General features: G+C 50.9%; 1 protein-coding gene across 1 annotated transcript in view; it reads right to left on the minus strand.

Annotated features, from left to right (window-relative positions):
* Positions 1 to 9,586: 9,586 nt before the first annotated feature.
* Positions 9,587 to 12,526, minus strand: part of MAPKAPK3 (mitogen-activated protein kinase-activated protein kinase 3) — a 31,430-nt gene continuing 28,490 nt past the window's right edge. The window contains exons 7-11 of the mRNA XM_008053395.1: positions 12,139 to 12,214; positions 11,660 to 11,784; positions 11,093 to 11,178; positions 10,729 to 10,809; positions 9,587 to 9,861 (exon numbers count right to left, since the gene is read on the minus strand). Coding sequence (XP_008051586.1) covers positions 9,709 to 9,861; positions 10,729 to 10,809; positions 11,093 to 11,178; positions 11,660 to 11,784; positions 12,139 to 12,214 — 521 coding nt within the window. The 3' untranslated portion in view covers positions 9,587 to 9,708. The remainder of the gene's footprint in view (positions 9,862 to 10,728; positions 10,810 to 11,092; positions 11,179 to 11,659; positions 11,785 to 12,138; positions 12,215 to 12,526) is intronic.

The raw sequence follows: 12,526 nt of genomic DNA on the forward strand, positions 1-12,526 counted from the left end.
CGGCCACTGCACTCCAGTCTGGGCGACAGAGTGAGACTCCAACTCAAAAAAAAAAATGTCGGGTGTGGTAGTACATGCCTGTAGTCCCAGCTACTCGTGGGGGCTGAGGTGAAAAGATCGCCTGAGCCCAGGAGGTCAAGCCTGATATGAGCTATGATTGTGCCACTGCACTCTAGCCTGGGAAACAGTGAGACCCAGACTCAAAAAAGAGAGAGAGAGAGACAAAGAGAGAGACAGAGAGGAAGAAGAAAAAGGAAACAGTTCTACAGAAGGAGGTAAGATCCAGAAGCACCTGAGGCCAGGGAAGGCCAGATAGCAAAACCAGTGGACAGGAGGGCTGCCCATGTAGGGGAGGCAGACCAGGCTGAGAGGCTGGCCTGTGAGCCTCTGTTTTCTCATCTATGAAATGGGAATTAAATGTTATTAGACACTTTCCAGCATTGACCTTCTCAGATTCCATCTGGGGACTGCCCACTTCAACTCTCAAAGTCATTTCTGATCCATGCCTGTGTCGACTTTCACTGTCCTGAATGTATCCCATCCTTGGAGGGCTGGGTCTGGCCAGTTCAGCAAGGAAAACACGTAGGTAAGAAAGTGCAGAGGCCCAAGAGGCACCATCTTTTCCTCCAGGTAATCGGATCTGAGCAAAAAACATCAGAATCTCTGAAACTGGACCCACAGGCTCTTCTAATATCCTTCAGTTCTGATGCCATCCTCCCCTGCCCCCAAAGTTAGGACCATCTCCAGGGAGCCTTCTTTTGTCCATTGCTCCAGCTACTAATCTTCTGGGTCACCTTGGACAAATCAGTTGACCACTGGCTATCTTCCTTTTAGAGGGAAGAAACTGGATGTCTGTTCCTTCCCTAAATCTTCTCTCACCCACAGCATCTTTACCTCCTCCAGGTAGCCCTCCCAGCTTTGAGTGGGAAGAATTTAGCCCATGAAACTAGCTCTCTGAGAAAACCACCTGACCTCCAGAGCACCAGAAGGAAGAAAATCTTCTCAGAGGAGGCTCTGGAAGATGGACATGGGAAGAGAAGTGGCTGTCCCAGGAGGAACACCTTGAGGTCCCCTCATCCCTTCTGGTACTCCTAGCCCAGACCCTTGACCTACAAACTCGCAGGTTAGGGGGAAGAGGGACTTGTGTCATGCTGATTGAGGCTATGGTACATGCCTATTGCTGAGAATCTCTGCTCACCCTCACCTCAGACTCTCCCTCCCAAGTATTCATATAACTCCAGTAAGCTCAAACCCCAGTTGCAGGAGCTCACTAAGAGGAATTGACTGTGTCTCTTCTAGACCCAGAGAACAGGGTCCTATCTCTACAGAATTTATCTCCAGGGGTGAGTTGCTTCTTATTACATCTTGGTGTGGAAACAAACACAGCCACTGTTTTTGCTGATGTTAACAGCCCCAGCAAGCTTTGCATCCATGATTTATTGTCAACAATTAGTTATTAATGCCATCTTAGGCACTGACATTCCATCTATAAAGTCAAGAGCCAAGTGAAGGTTAATTTACATCTGGCCAAGTTGTCCTGAACCCTGGACTTGTCCCGTTCTGGGTGGTTAGTGGCAGAACCTAAACCAAGGCATCTCCAAAAAGTCTGACTTCCTTTGGTTCCACAAGGCTACCCATACGTTCACTTCCATCCAAGGGAGTCTGGATAAGACCAGCGCTCTCTATATTATGCTCTTTTTTGCTCTTCAGATACTCAAAGTCTTTTTCAGCCTTTCAGGGCCTTTGCACTTATTCTTTCTGCCCTTCCTCTCACTCTTCTTTTCTCTTCTTTCCTTCCCTTCCTTTCCCTTCCCTTCCCTTCCCTTTCTTTCTTTCTTAGAAAGGGTCTTACTCTGTCCCCCAGGCTGAAGTGCAGTGGCTCACAGCACCCTTGACCTCCTGGCCTTAAGGGATCTTCCTGCCACAGCTTCCCTGGTACTACAGGCACATACTACTTTTTTTGTAAGGACAGGGTCTCACTGTGTTTGCCCAGGCTGGTCTCAAACTCCTGGGCTCAAGCAATTCTCCCATCTTGGCCTCCCAAAGTGCTGGAATTACAGATGTGAGCCTCCACGCCCAACCCCTCTCATTCTTCTTACAGTCAACTTATTGTCCTTCATCCTTAGCCAAATGTCCCCTTCTCAGAGACCTCCTGACGCTTCTGTCCCTTTCACCCCACTCTTGGCTGTGGGCTCCATCATAAGAGGAGTCCTATCTGCTTAGCTTAGCCCAGTCAACAAAACACGAACACCTGCTCACAGCAGGTATTCTGGGCAAGTCCATTCCCTTAGTATCCAGTCCCGTGCTCCCCAGAATCTCTGGCTCCCTTCATGACCCTGTAAGGAGGGGCTCTCTGGACCTATTTGCTGTCACTGGGCAGAGCCTCCTCTGCCTCACCTGTTTCCCACAGCAGTCCTGGCCAGCCCCACCATACAGCCTACGGGGCCCTGGATTGGCAGGGTCCTTCAGGGAGTGGTGGGTAGCTCAGTCAGACAGGAAGAAGCTCTGACCACAGCTTCTCTCAGGGGGGGTCAGTCTCCTTTCTGAAGACTTTAATCTGGGACTCAACACTTCCCTCAACACCATCATGCCCCAGTCTCTTATGTGAGGTGAATTTTTTTTCGGGACCTATGAAACGCTGGGAGTTCTATAGAATGTCATGCCTTGCCTTTCACAGTCTCACAGTTTGGGAGGGGCAGGCATCACTGTCCATATGTTCTAATGAGGAAATGTGCTCACAGAGATTATGGGAGTTGTCCAAGGTCAGAGTGAAGTAAGGAGGCAAACCCAGGCTGTGTGACTCAGACCCAACATCTGTCTCATCTGCAGGGAAGTACCCTGACTTTAAACCATCCTGAGAAGTGCCAGGCACTCCCTGCCTAAGTTCAGGGGACAGAGGCCATGGAAAGTCACCCCTAAAAGTCCTTACTCCAGCACCCAGGGGCACAGAAAATCAGAGAAGGGGAGGAACAGACTCGTGACACCTCCAGCAAGACCAGATGAAGGAAGAGGTCAGAAGACATTGGGACTCTTTGAGCAGGGACAGCCATTCTAATAGGAAGAGGACTGTGCTTCAGATGCTGATCCTGTCACACGCCATACATAAGAACCTGGGCAGTTTCTCCTGGTGCAATCCGGTGACTTCATCTGCAAAATGGCATAACCTCAGTCTGGGAGGACAATCGTAAGAAAAGTAAACAAGGTAGTGTATGAGATATGCCTGGCACACACTAGGTGCTCAAAACATGGCCTCCAAGGCATGACTAGAGCAGGTCATGCCCAGAGCTGAGTATTCCAGCCTTTTACTCATCTGGCCTTTCTTGGTTTGCCCTGAGCACCCATCCAGCCTGGGTGGGGAAATATGACCCATGAATCAAGATCCCGTCACCTGGAAGGAAAACCGGGCTGGGGAGGATCTACGTACTGGGAGGCTGCTACAGTTGGTGGCGGGGGGGGGGGTCCTGCCTTTTTTCCACACAAAGAATTCCTGCCATGTCTAAGGATTGATTGCTCCCTGGCTTGCTATGAAACAGATCAAGACCAGGAGTGGGAGTGGGTGTAATCAGCTTTATATACAAGGTTCCTACAGCAGGGACAGGGTTTGTAGGATAAGGCAGGCTCCCCATGCATCACCCTCTGACTCCTCATTTCCCCACCTCCTCTTTGCCCCAACTTTCTCTGTCCAGAGTGAACTCCTCGCCATAAAGGGGAAAGCAAGCCTACCTAAGACAGTCATGACACCCTAGTCATCTCTGTTCCCCTTGTGAGCACCCTGTTGCAGGCCACCAGACAATGTAGGCAACTGTTCTCCGCCTGTGCCCATAGAGCACAGATTCTCTGAGGTCAGAACAGTGGGAGAAAGGACAATCTTGAAGCCATTTTGCCACAACAGAGCCTTGCCTCCTGCCCTCATCAGCCATGAACCTTGGCAAACCACTTAGCTACTGTGAGTCTTGGTTTCCCATCAGTAAAATGGGGATCATAATGCCTACCTTGCAGAATTTGCCTAGTTCAGTGCTCCACAAACTGCTTTTAAGCATATACACTCTTATTTAAATTAAATCTCAGGAGAAATTCCAATATATAAAATAGCTCTGTAGGAAGCAGAAGTGAAGGATCCTAGGACTCTTCCACCAAATCCTGGGGGTCCAAAGAATCCAATGAGAAAAGCCCTGGCCCTAACTCTGACAGCCAGTTCTGGAGCCAACCAGAAACACTACAGCAGTAAGAGGAGATAGGTGGATTATTTGACAAACTGACATCAAAAGCTGGGTATATCTCCAGGGGAGGCGGAGGTGCATGTGGGGAGTACCCTGGGGCTCTAAGAGGGAGGAGCTATTGCCAGGGCTCACTGTCTCCCTGAGCACCCTACTCTGACTTCCTAGAGTAGGCAGGATGAGGAAATGAGATACTCCTTTGCCATGGCTGCCTCTCACCCCATAAACAGACTTGTTTTCCATTCTTCACACAGAATCCCTTGCCTCATGCTGCACCTGCCAGCTAAATCTCTAAATCTTTGCCTATCCAAATCTAGCTTTCACATTGTCATCACGTCTAGGAAGATCTCTGTGATTGACCCCAACAAAAAATAGCATTTCCTTCCTAGCACAGAGGGAGGGCAGTGACTAAGAACTCGGAGCTCAGTTTCTCCATCTGTAAGATGGGATTGTGAGGACTAAGTGAGATGATCCACATGAAGCCCTAGCACTGTCCTGTCACACAGTAGGCACTCAGTAAATATCAACAATTCATTATGACATTACGGTCTCTCCCCTACCCCACAGCTCCTTCAGGCTCTGGCATACAGTAGGTGTCCACTGAATGCTTACCCAGATGACCAGCAGGTAGCCCCTCACCCAAATTATCCTATACTGCCAGCCACCAGTTCCTCTGAACCCCAGAGAACTGGTTTCATTGAGTCACTAGCTGCTTTCTCCTGAGAAGATATAACTGGCATACTGCTGGGCAGCTTAGTGCATCACCTAGCCGATGCCTGGGCTGTGCTGGTGACCAAGGCCTTTGGGTTCAGCCACCCCTCTCCCCTTCACCTTTGCAGCCCTGTCCCACCCTTGTGAGGATTACTCCCATTTAGCAAATAAGAAAACTGAGTCTGGCGAAGTACATGATCTGCCTGAGACCAACATCTTACTTTAGGTTGTGTGTGGTAGCTCATGGCTGTAATCCCAGCACTTTGGTAGGCCAAGGTGGGAGCATCACTTGATGCCAGAGTTCAAGACCAGCCTGAGCAACATAGCAAGTCACAGTCTTTAAAAAATAAAAAGATTTTTTTTTTTCAATTAGCCGTGGTGGTAGCACATGCCTGTAGTTCCAGCTGCTCTGGAGGCCAAGGTGGGGGAATCGCTTGAGCCCAGGAGGTCGAGGCTGCAGTGAGCTATGATTGCAACACTATACTCCAACCTGGATGACAGAGCAAGACCTTGTCTCAAAAAAACAAAACTAACTGGCTGGGCACGGTGGCTCAAGCCTGTAAGTCCAGCACTTTGGGAGGTCGAAGCAAGAGGATTCCCTGAGTCCAGGGGTTTGAAATCAACCTGGGCAACTTGGTGAGACCTTGTCTCTACAATATGTCAAAAAATTAGCTAGGCATGGTAGCACACCTCTGTAGTTCCAGCTATTTGGAAGGCTGAGGCAGAACGATCGCCTGAGGGTGGCTGTAAGCGTGCCACTGCACTCTAGCACACATAAAAAAACTAACTTTACTGATGAGGTACCTCAAAAATGCCATCTTGGCCAAGGCTTCTTGTAAATCAAAGCTCAGACCTCCTGGCTCCAGACAACCCCACTCTATCCCACACATACGGGTGAGAGGTGGGCTTTCCAGACCCTTCCTTGTCTTCTGGCCTTGATTCCAAGGGGTAAGCAAGCTGGCTGACTCACTAGGAATGCAAAGGTTTGGCCGAAGGCAGCCAGGCCTAAAGCAGCCAGGTCTGGAGACAGACACACAAGGCCTGCCCTCCCCCTACCCCATGCCTGCCAGGGAGTTTCAATCAGGCCTGGAAGCACTGAGACCCCTGCAGAGGCTGTAGCAAGCTCCATTTTGAGGTTCAATTCTGATGTTGCAGTGGAGGGGCTGAATCGAGGACAGAGAGGGGTTGGTGTAGAATAGCAATGAGCCAGACTGCTGGAAACCAGCCAGCCTCAGGTTCGGAGGACAGTCAAGGGAAGCATCACTGGGAAAAGATGTCACACGCACACAGATGCATATGTACACATGTGTATAAACCTCTTATGGAATTCTTTACTGAAAGCTCCCAAGGAAGCAACCATGGAGCCCATGTGAAAGCCTGTGTTTCGGGACTAGCTGATGTGAATGTGAACACTTGGCTTCTTAGCTCAACTGTTATTAGCTGATTGTCGGGGATTTGCTCCCATTTCACAGACAGCCACACGGAGGACCAAAGATGAGTGTGACTTGGCCAGGCATCCAGCCTCCCAGCCCTGGCTTGTGAGATCTACACCTGATAACCAAAATCACAAACCAGGCCCTGGACTGGGCTTGTTGCTGGGCCAGGCTCTTCACAGGATCTTGGATGTGTCCAAACAGATATAGGAGATGAGGGGGGCAATCCTTCCATCTTCTCCTCTGCTAACTGCCTCTGCTGTATCACCTCCCCCATCTAGTCACAGGAAGGGCCATGCTTCCTCCCTCATAACAGCAATAGGCCAGGTGTGACCAATAAGAATCCTTCCCTGAAACTGGCAGCAGACACCTGAGCAGATGACCTCTCAGAATATGACTTCTTCAACTCTGGTCTTGCCCATGGATAAGGCCAGTGCAGGTGGAGGATCAAGGCCAGTCCCAGGGAGAAGCACAGACTGGTACCGCTGAGGGGCAGACAGAGCCCTAAAGCACAGTTCAACTGTCCCTAAGGCCTTGTTCTGCAGTTCTGCCTTCTGCAGTTCTGCCTTCAACTCTGTAATCTATCAGGTACCCTTCTCAGTCACTGGGGTACATAAATTCTCTTTGGCTTAAACTGCTCCTGGACACCTCTTTCCCCAGAAAGCCACGTCATTCCTCCATAGACCACATCAAGGCCATGATTCAGCACACGTTTGGGTGATGTTTTTGCCTTCTCCCTCATGAATGTAGACTCCCTGAAATGAAGCTTTCACTGCAGACTTCCTTGCACCTAGCACCGGTTCTCAGTTACACTGGGTGCTTGGTAGCCAAGTGAGGGATTCATCTGCACCATTGCAGCTTATAATAAGATGGACTGTATCTACCTCTGTGTCTGGTCAGCATGTCACTAGACCTATAGAGTACACTAGGAGGGTTGACCTGAACTGCAGGCTCCACAGGGTTCCTAGAATTTATCTGGCTACAACCCTTGAAGCCCAGAACTAAAGCCAAGGCCCAGAAGGCCCACATGATGCTGCTCTGGGGAGAAAGCCCTTGGAAGGGAAACCACATGAGTGAAGAGCTGATTTTCTTGGTGGAAAGTGCTTGAGGTAGATTTGGGGCTGGACTGCTCTTTCCTCATCCAGCTCTGAATACTTCTCTCTTCCTGATAGCTAAGGAAGCTGGGTGGCTTATGGGTGCTGTGCATGAGTTATGTATCTGGCACCCCACTAAGTACTTCACATATATTGTCTGTCCAAATCCTTCAGATGACCAGAGAAACTGAGGGACTTATTCAAAGTAACCAGGTTGGGAAGTGACAGAACATCTCAGGAGTGCTTCCTTGTCCCCTGCCTTCTAACATCTCTGTACTCTCCCCCATGCCCTGAGGAAAGGGGGCAAAGGACAGAGCATGCTGCAGGCACCAGATGAGCTCTTAGAAAACTGGGAGATTTCAAGATAGGAGGTAGGGGAGAATTGCCACAGTTAGGGCCTCCCATGAGGCTGCCCCAAGGGCTCCCGAGGAGTGAGAGTGCTCTGTTACTGGAGTAGTCAAAAGACAGTCTTCAAGCATCCCGCCCCCTCCCCTCCCTGATATTCTTGCTGCCAAATGAAATCTGGCAGCTTCTGAAAATAGCTCAGTGCTGCAGCAGGCACTTTGCCCGCCCTTCAGCAGGCTGGCACGCAGCTGGGGGTGGCCACTGTGGGCAGACACTGGCACACACAGGCTGGGAGTAGGTGTCACACACACAGTGCATAGGGTCGGCACAGAGCTGGGGGCATGTAGCAGCTGCCATCCCTCAGCTCTTCTGACCTTTCCACACCAAGAGAGGATACAGGAGCCTGGAGTCAGCCTGGCATGGTTACCAGGCCTAAGGCACCCTCTCCAGTCAGGGTGAAATCACTAGTGGGTGTTAGCAGCTGCCCTTAGCCACTTTTGTCCACCCATGTAGACAAAGAGAAACCCAGGAACCAGGAGAAAATGCCAAAATGGTGTTTATTACTATCTGGATGTAAAACCTAGCAGTGCTGTCCTATCTGACATGGTCTAGTTCTTCCCCACCAGTGAGAGAGGAACCAGGTATAAAGAATTAGGCTAGGTGTTAGGCTTGTCAGGCCATATCAGGCCCTCAGCACCCTGAGGCTACCCTGGGCAGGGTGAGGCTGAGTAAGCATGGATCAGCCAGGAAAGGGCCCTCTCTGCTCCACTCAGGCCCAAGCTAAGACTAGACTTTCTGAGCATTGCTCAGCAGCCTCGCACAACCTCAGGTCCGAACAAGAGTATAGGAAGAGACTCCTGGTTAATGGAAAGCCTCCTAGCCCTGCCCTCCACTATCTACTTATGAAAGTACACCAAAAGATAGCCCCTACCATCAACAAAGAGGGGCTTTCCTTCCTAGCTTCCTGAGAGAGGCAGTAAGTATCACATAGTCCTCACCATAGTCCTCTGTGGTAGATACTGAGTGCATCCACTAAGGCACAAAGGGATAGTAATTCCCTGGGGCAACACCCAAATGGGGAGCAGGTGGGAGCACGGGAAGTATACTGGCTTTTGTCACAGTGGCATTTTCCAAAGTGGAAAAGGGTTAAAAAATATCCCCAACCTTCAGCTGAGATGAAAACCCACCTTTTGGATAGGTGGTAGTGACAGGATGGTTAGGCCCAGGGACTCTCTCAGGGGAGAGCTCTGAGTGCCTGCTAGACTGGGGCTGCAGCAAAGCAGGGTTGGACCACCCAGAGAGACAGGCAGACTAGATCCTGCAGCCTCATGGGGCCCAGAGAGAGATGAGCCTAAGAGAGGCAGATAGTGTGAGAAAGACTAACCTCCCCAAGAAGGCAGAGGTGAACCCTTGATTACCCCTCCTCCCTTCCTGTTCACTCACTCAGCACTCACAGACAGTTACACTGTCCCTGGTCACCATGGCAACCAATGGCCCAATGCCTTTCTCAAGACCAGATCCATCTGCCCACCCGGCATGGGAGTATCTCCCTGGAAGGCCAGAAGCCCAACCACAACTCCCAGCGGCCTAGAAGGCTAAGGTCATGCCCCGGAGTAGGACTAAGCTGAGGCCTCACTCAGCCCCCAACCCCTCTGCCAAAGGTGCTGCAGCTGTAGTGGGCAGTACCCCAGCTCCTAGGCTCTGCCCCTCTCTAGCGCCTCTGCCTGGGCTGGAGCTCTGAGGGCTGTGGGTCATGGTCCTCCATCCTGAAGTTCCAAGTGACAAATTAAAACACAACAAAATAATCTCTTTGTTAAAAGAATGCCCCTAGCCCTCCTGGCCAGGGCCTCAGCATACTCTAGTCTGTCACCCAGGATGAGAGGCCTGGCTTCTCCAGTGCCTCATGAGCTACTGGTTATTGCAGCCCTGTGAGACAGAGGAGCTGCCTGCCTGCTTTTTTCTCCGCTTGTTGAGGAGCCGGTTGTTAGAGGTCTTCAAGTCCTTGATCTTCACCTGGTCATAGTCCACCCGCATGGTGGCCAAGGCACTGGTCATCTCCTCCTAAGGACAGATAAGATGGGGAGGCACTAAGAGGTCAAGATGTACTGACCCTAAGAGCCATTACCCTCCTGTCTAGGCAGCCCCTATATAACATCAGTGATAGCAGTGACAGCTTGTGCTGCCCCACTGTCCACTATGTGCTCAGCACTGGGCAAAGCTTTTGTATCACATAGCCCTCACTATAGTCCTCTGTGGTCGACACTGAGTGTATGCACTAAGGCCCAAAGGGATAGTGACTCCCTGGGGCAACATCAAGGTTAAGTGGGACAGGGAAATGAACCCAATTCCACCTGCTCAGAACCACAAGGCTTGCATAGAACTCCATCTTGCTGGGTATCCAGGGCACCCATATGCTCAAACCTGGCCTCTGCTGAGCCTAACCAGGCTAAACACCCTCTCAAATGTTGTTGGTTATAAGAAAGGTTGTGACTAAAGCTTGAAGCCAAAATCTTTTCACTGAGCCCCTGGCCAAAAGCCCCCTTCACTGAGGAAGTGAGCCAGGAGTACTATCTACCCTGAATGGGGTAGTATGGCCCAATCCTCAGAGTGTCATGGTAGAACCACTGGGGCAGTCACTGATACCCTGTGCTCCAAGCATGGGAGAAGGGCCTAAGACCCCACACTTGGGTTGCTACCACCTTGGAGTCCCTTTATCTTTTTTTTTTTTCTCAGACGTTTCTTTCTAATGAATTGACCATTACATCTCCAAAGTTCTGAAATTGCCAACAGACCAGAGAAAGACAATTCTTTAGGCTCCTGCTTGAAATCAACAGCTTCAGCAAATTGCTGGCCTTGATTCAGGCCCAATGGAGTCCCTTTTTCCAAAACCCTGGAACCTGCAGGGAGAGCAAAACAGAAGTCACCCACCTTGACTTCATCCCAGTGGTCTTTGTCCTCCTGCAGCACTCGGGCTGTGTAGAGTGGGGTCTGTGGTACCACCATTGATTGCTGGAAGGAGCCCAAGCCCATGAATTAGAACCTGGAGGCACTTGGAACAGCACTGGTTCCCCTATGCTACCCCCTTCTCCCAGTTAGCAAAACGGGGGCACAGAGAAGTGAAGAAGCCTGACAGGGGCAGTGGCAAAGCCAGGTTGTGGGTGGGGCCCTACTGTCTATGCATAGGGCCATTCCAGCCCTACACTGGAGCCTTAAGGAAGGGCCACCACCCTCCTGCCTGGCAGCCCCGCTCCAGCATGATGCCCTGCCTTCTGCAGGACAAGGAAGTGCTCACATTAATCCAGGGGTGGTTCATGAACTGTGTGATGGTCAGTCTCTCTGTGGGGTCTGTCTTCAGTAGGAGACGGATCAGCTGCTTGGCTAAGGGGGCCAGGGAAGAGAGGGGAGGTGAAGTTGCAGGGTTCCTCACAGCCAGTCCCACCAACCTTTCCCCACAGACCACAAATGCTGTTGGAGCAAGGGCTACATGTGCTCCTAAATTCCTAACTCACAGAAACAGTGAGCTAACAGTTATTTCTTATTTCAAGGCACTATGTGTTCAGGGTAATTTTTAAAATAAAAATTAATAACTAATACTAGGGCAGAGTTGTTTGTGGTCCTTAGAGGAGAAAATATGAATGAGGAATAGGAGTTAGAGTTTTGAAGAGGCAAGTTTTGAGCCCATTTGGCAGATGTAGAAATTGAGGCTCAAAAAAGTTAGGTAACTTGCCTAGGGTCACACAATTGGGAAGTGGGGAAGCCAGAATTTGAACACAGGTCAGTTTGCCACCAAAATGATGTCTCCCAGATTGAAGACCATGGGGAACAGCTGGGGTTGGTAGGGGCAGAAAGGTTCACTCACCATCCTCAGAGACCTCTGACCACTCAGGATTGGGAAAGCCATACTGGCCTAGGCGGATCCTCCTCTTCATCCCTGGGGAGATAGCCTGGCCCGTGTTGGAGTAGAAGGGTGGAAAGCCACACAGACTGAGGGAGGGAGGAGGTCATTCAGCATGGGGTAAGGGACAGTGCCAGGGTGGACCCATTTTCTCCCTCAAGCCCCTATAAGGGAAAACAGCAGCCAGACACTGTAGCAACAATACCAGCCCTCCAGATTCTTGGGCACATCCCAGGAATATCATTAGCCCTTTGTATGGGGAGACCCTCAGGCAGTCTGAAGAAGTGATACTCTGTGACCAGAAGGGAAGGGCAACCTGCATAAGAAGTAACACACAGAACCCCTAACCAAGGACATGAGGGGAGGGGGCCAGAGTGGTACTGAGGGCACATAGTGGGAGTGGGGGCAGGAGGAGGAAGCAGGGAGGCAAGGATTGTACTCACAGAATGTACATGATGACGCCCAGGGACCACATGTCACATGACTTGTCATACTTCTCGGGACCCAGGACTTCAGGGGCTGCCAGGGCAGAGGGCACAGCAGGACTCTCAGCCCCAAGGGCTTAGACCCCAGGCGGGAGCCTGAAGCCAGGGCAATGTGGGAAGCAAGTGTCTGGGCTGGGGGGTGGGGCAGAGCAGACTAGTGTCTGGCACCTTCTGGGAAGGCAGCATATGTGTGAAGTTGGGGGAGGAGAAATAGCTCCCAGAAAAAATAAAACAGTTTCAGGCATCCCCCTAGCTCCTTTGGGCCCTGAATTCCTCTGCCAGTCTCAACCTTGGTGAAGGAAGAGATGCGGAGAAGGCCAGTCTGGGGCTTGGTGGGTTACTGCCA

The sequence above is a fragment of the Carlito syrichta genome, unplaced genomic scaffold, assembly GCF_000164805.1.
Source record: "Carlito syrichta isolate Samal-C Ts95f unplaced genomic scaffold, Tarsius_syrichta-2.0.1 Scaffold288153, whole genome shotgun sequence".
NCBI classification, from domain to species: domain Eukaryota; kingdom Metazoa; phylum Chordata; class Mammalia; order Primates; family Tarsiidae; genus Carlito; species Carlito syrichta.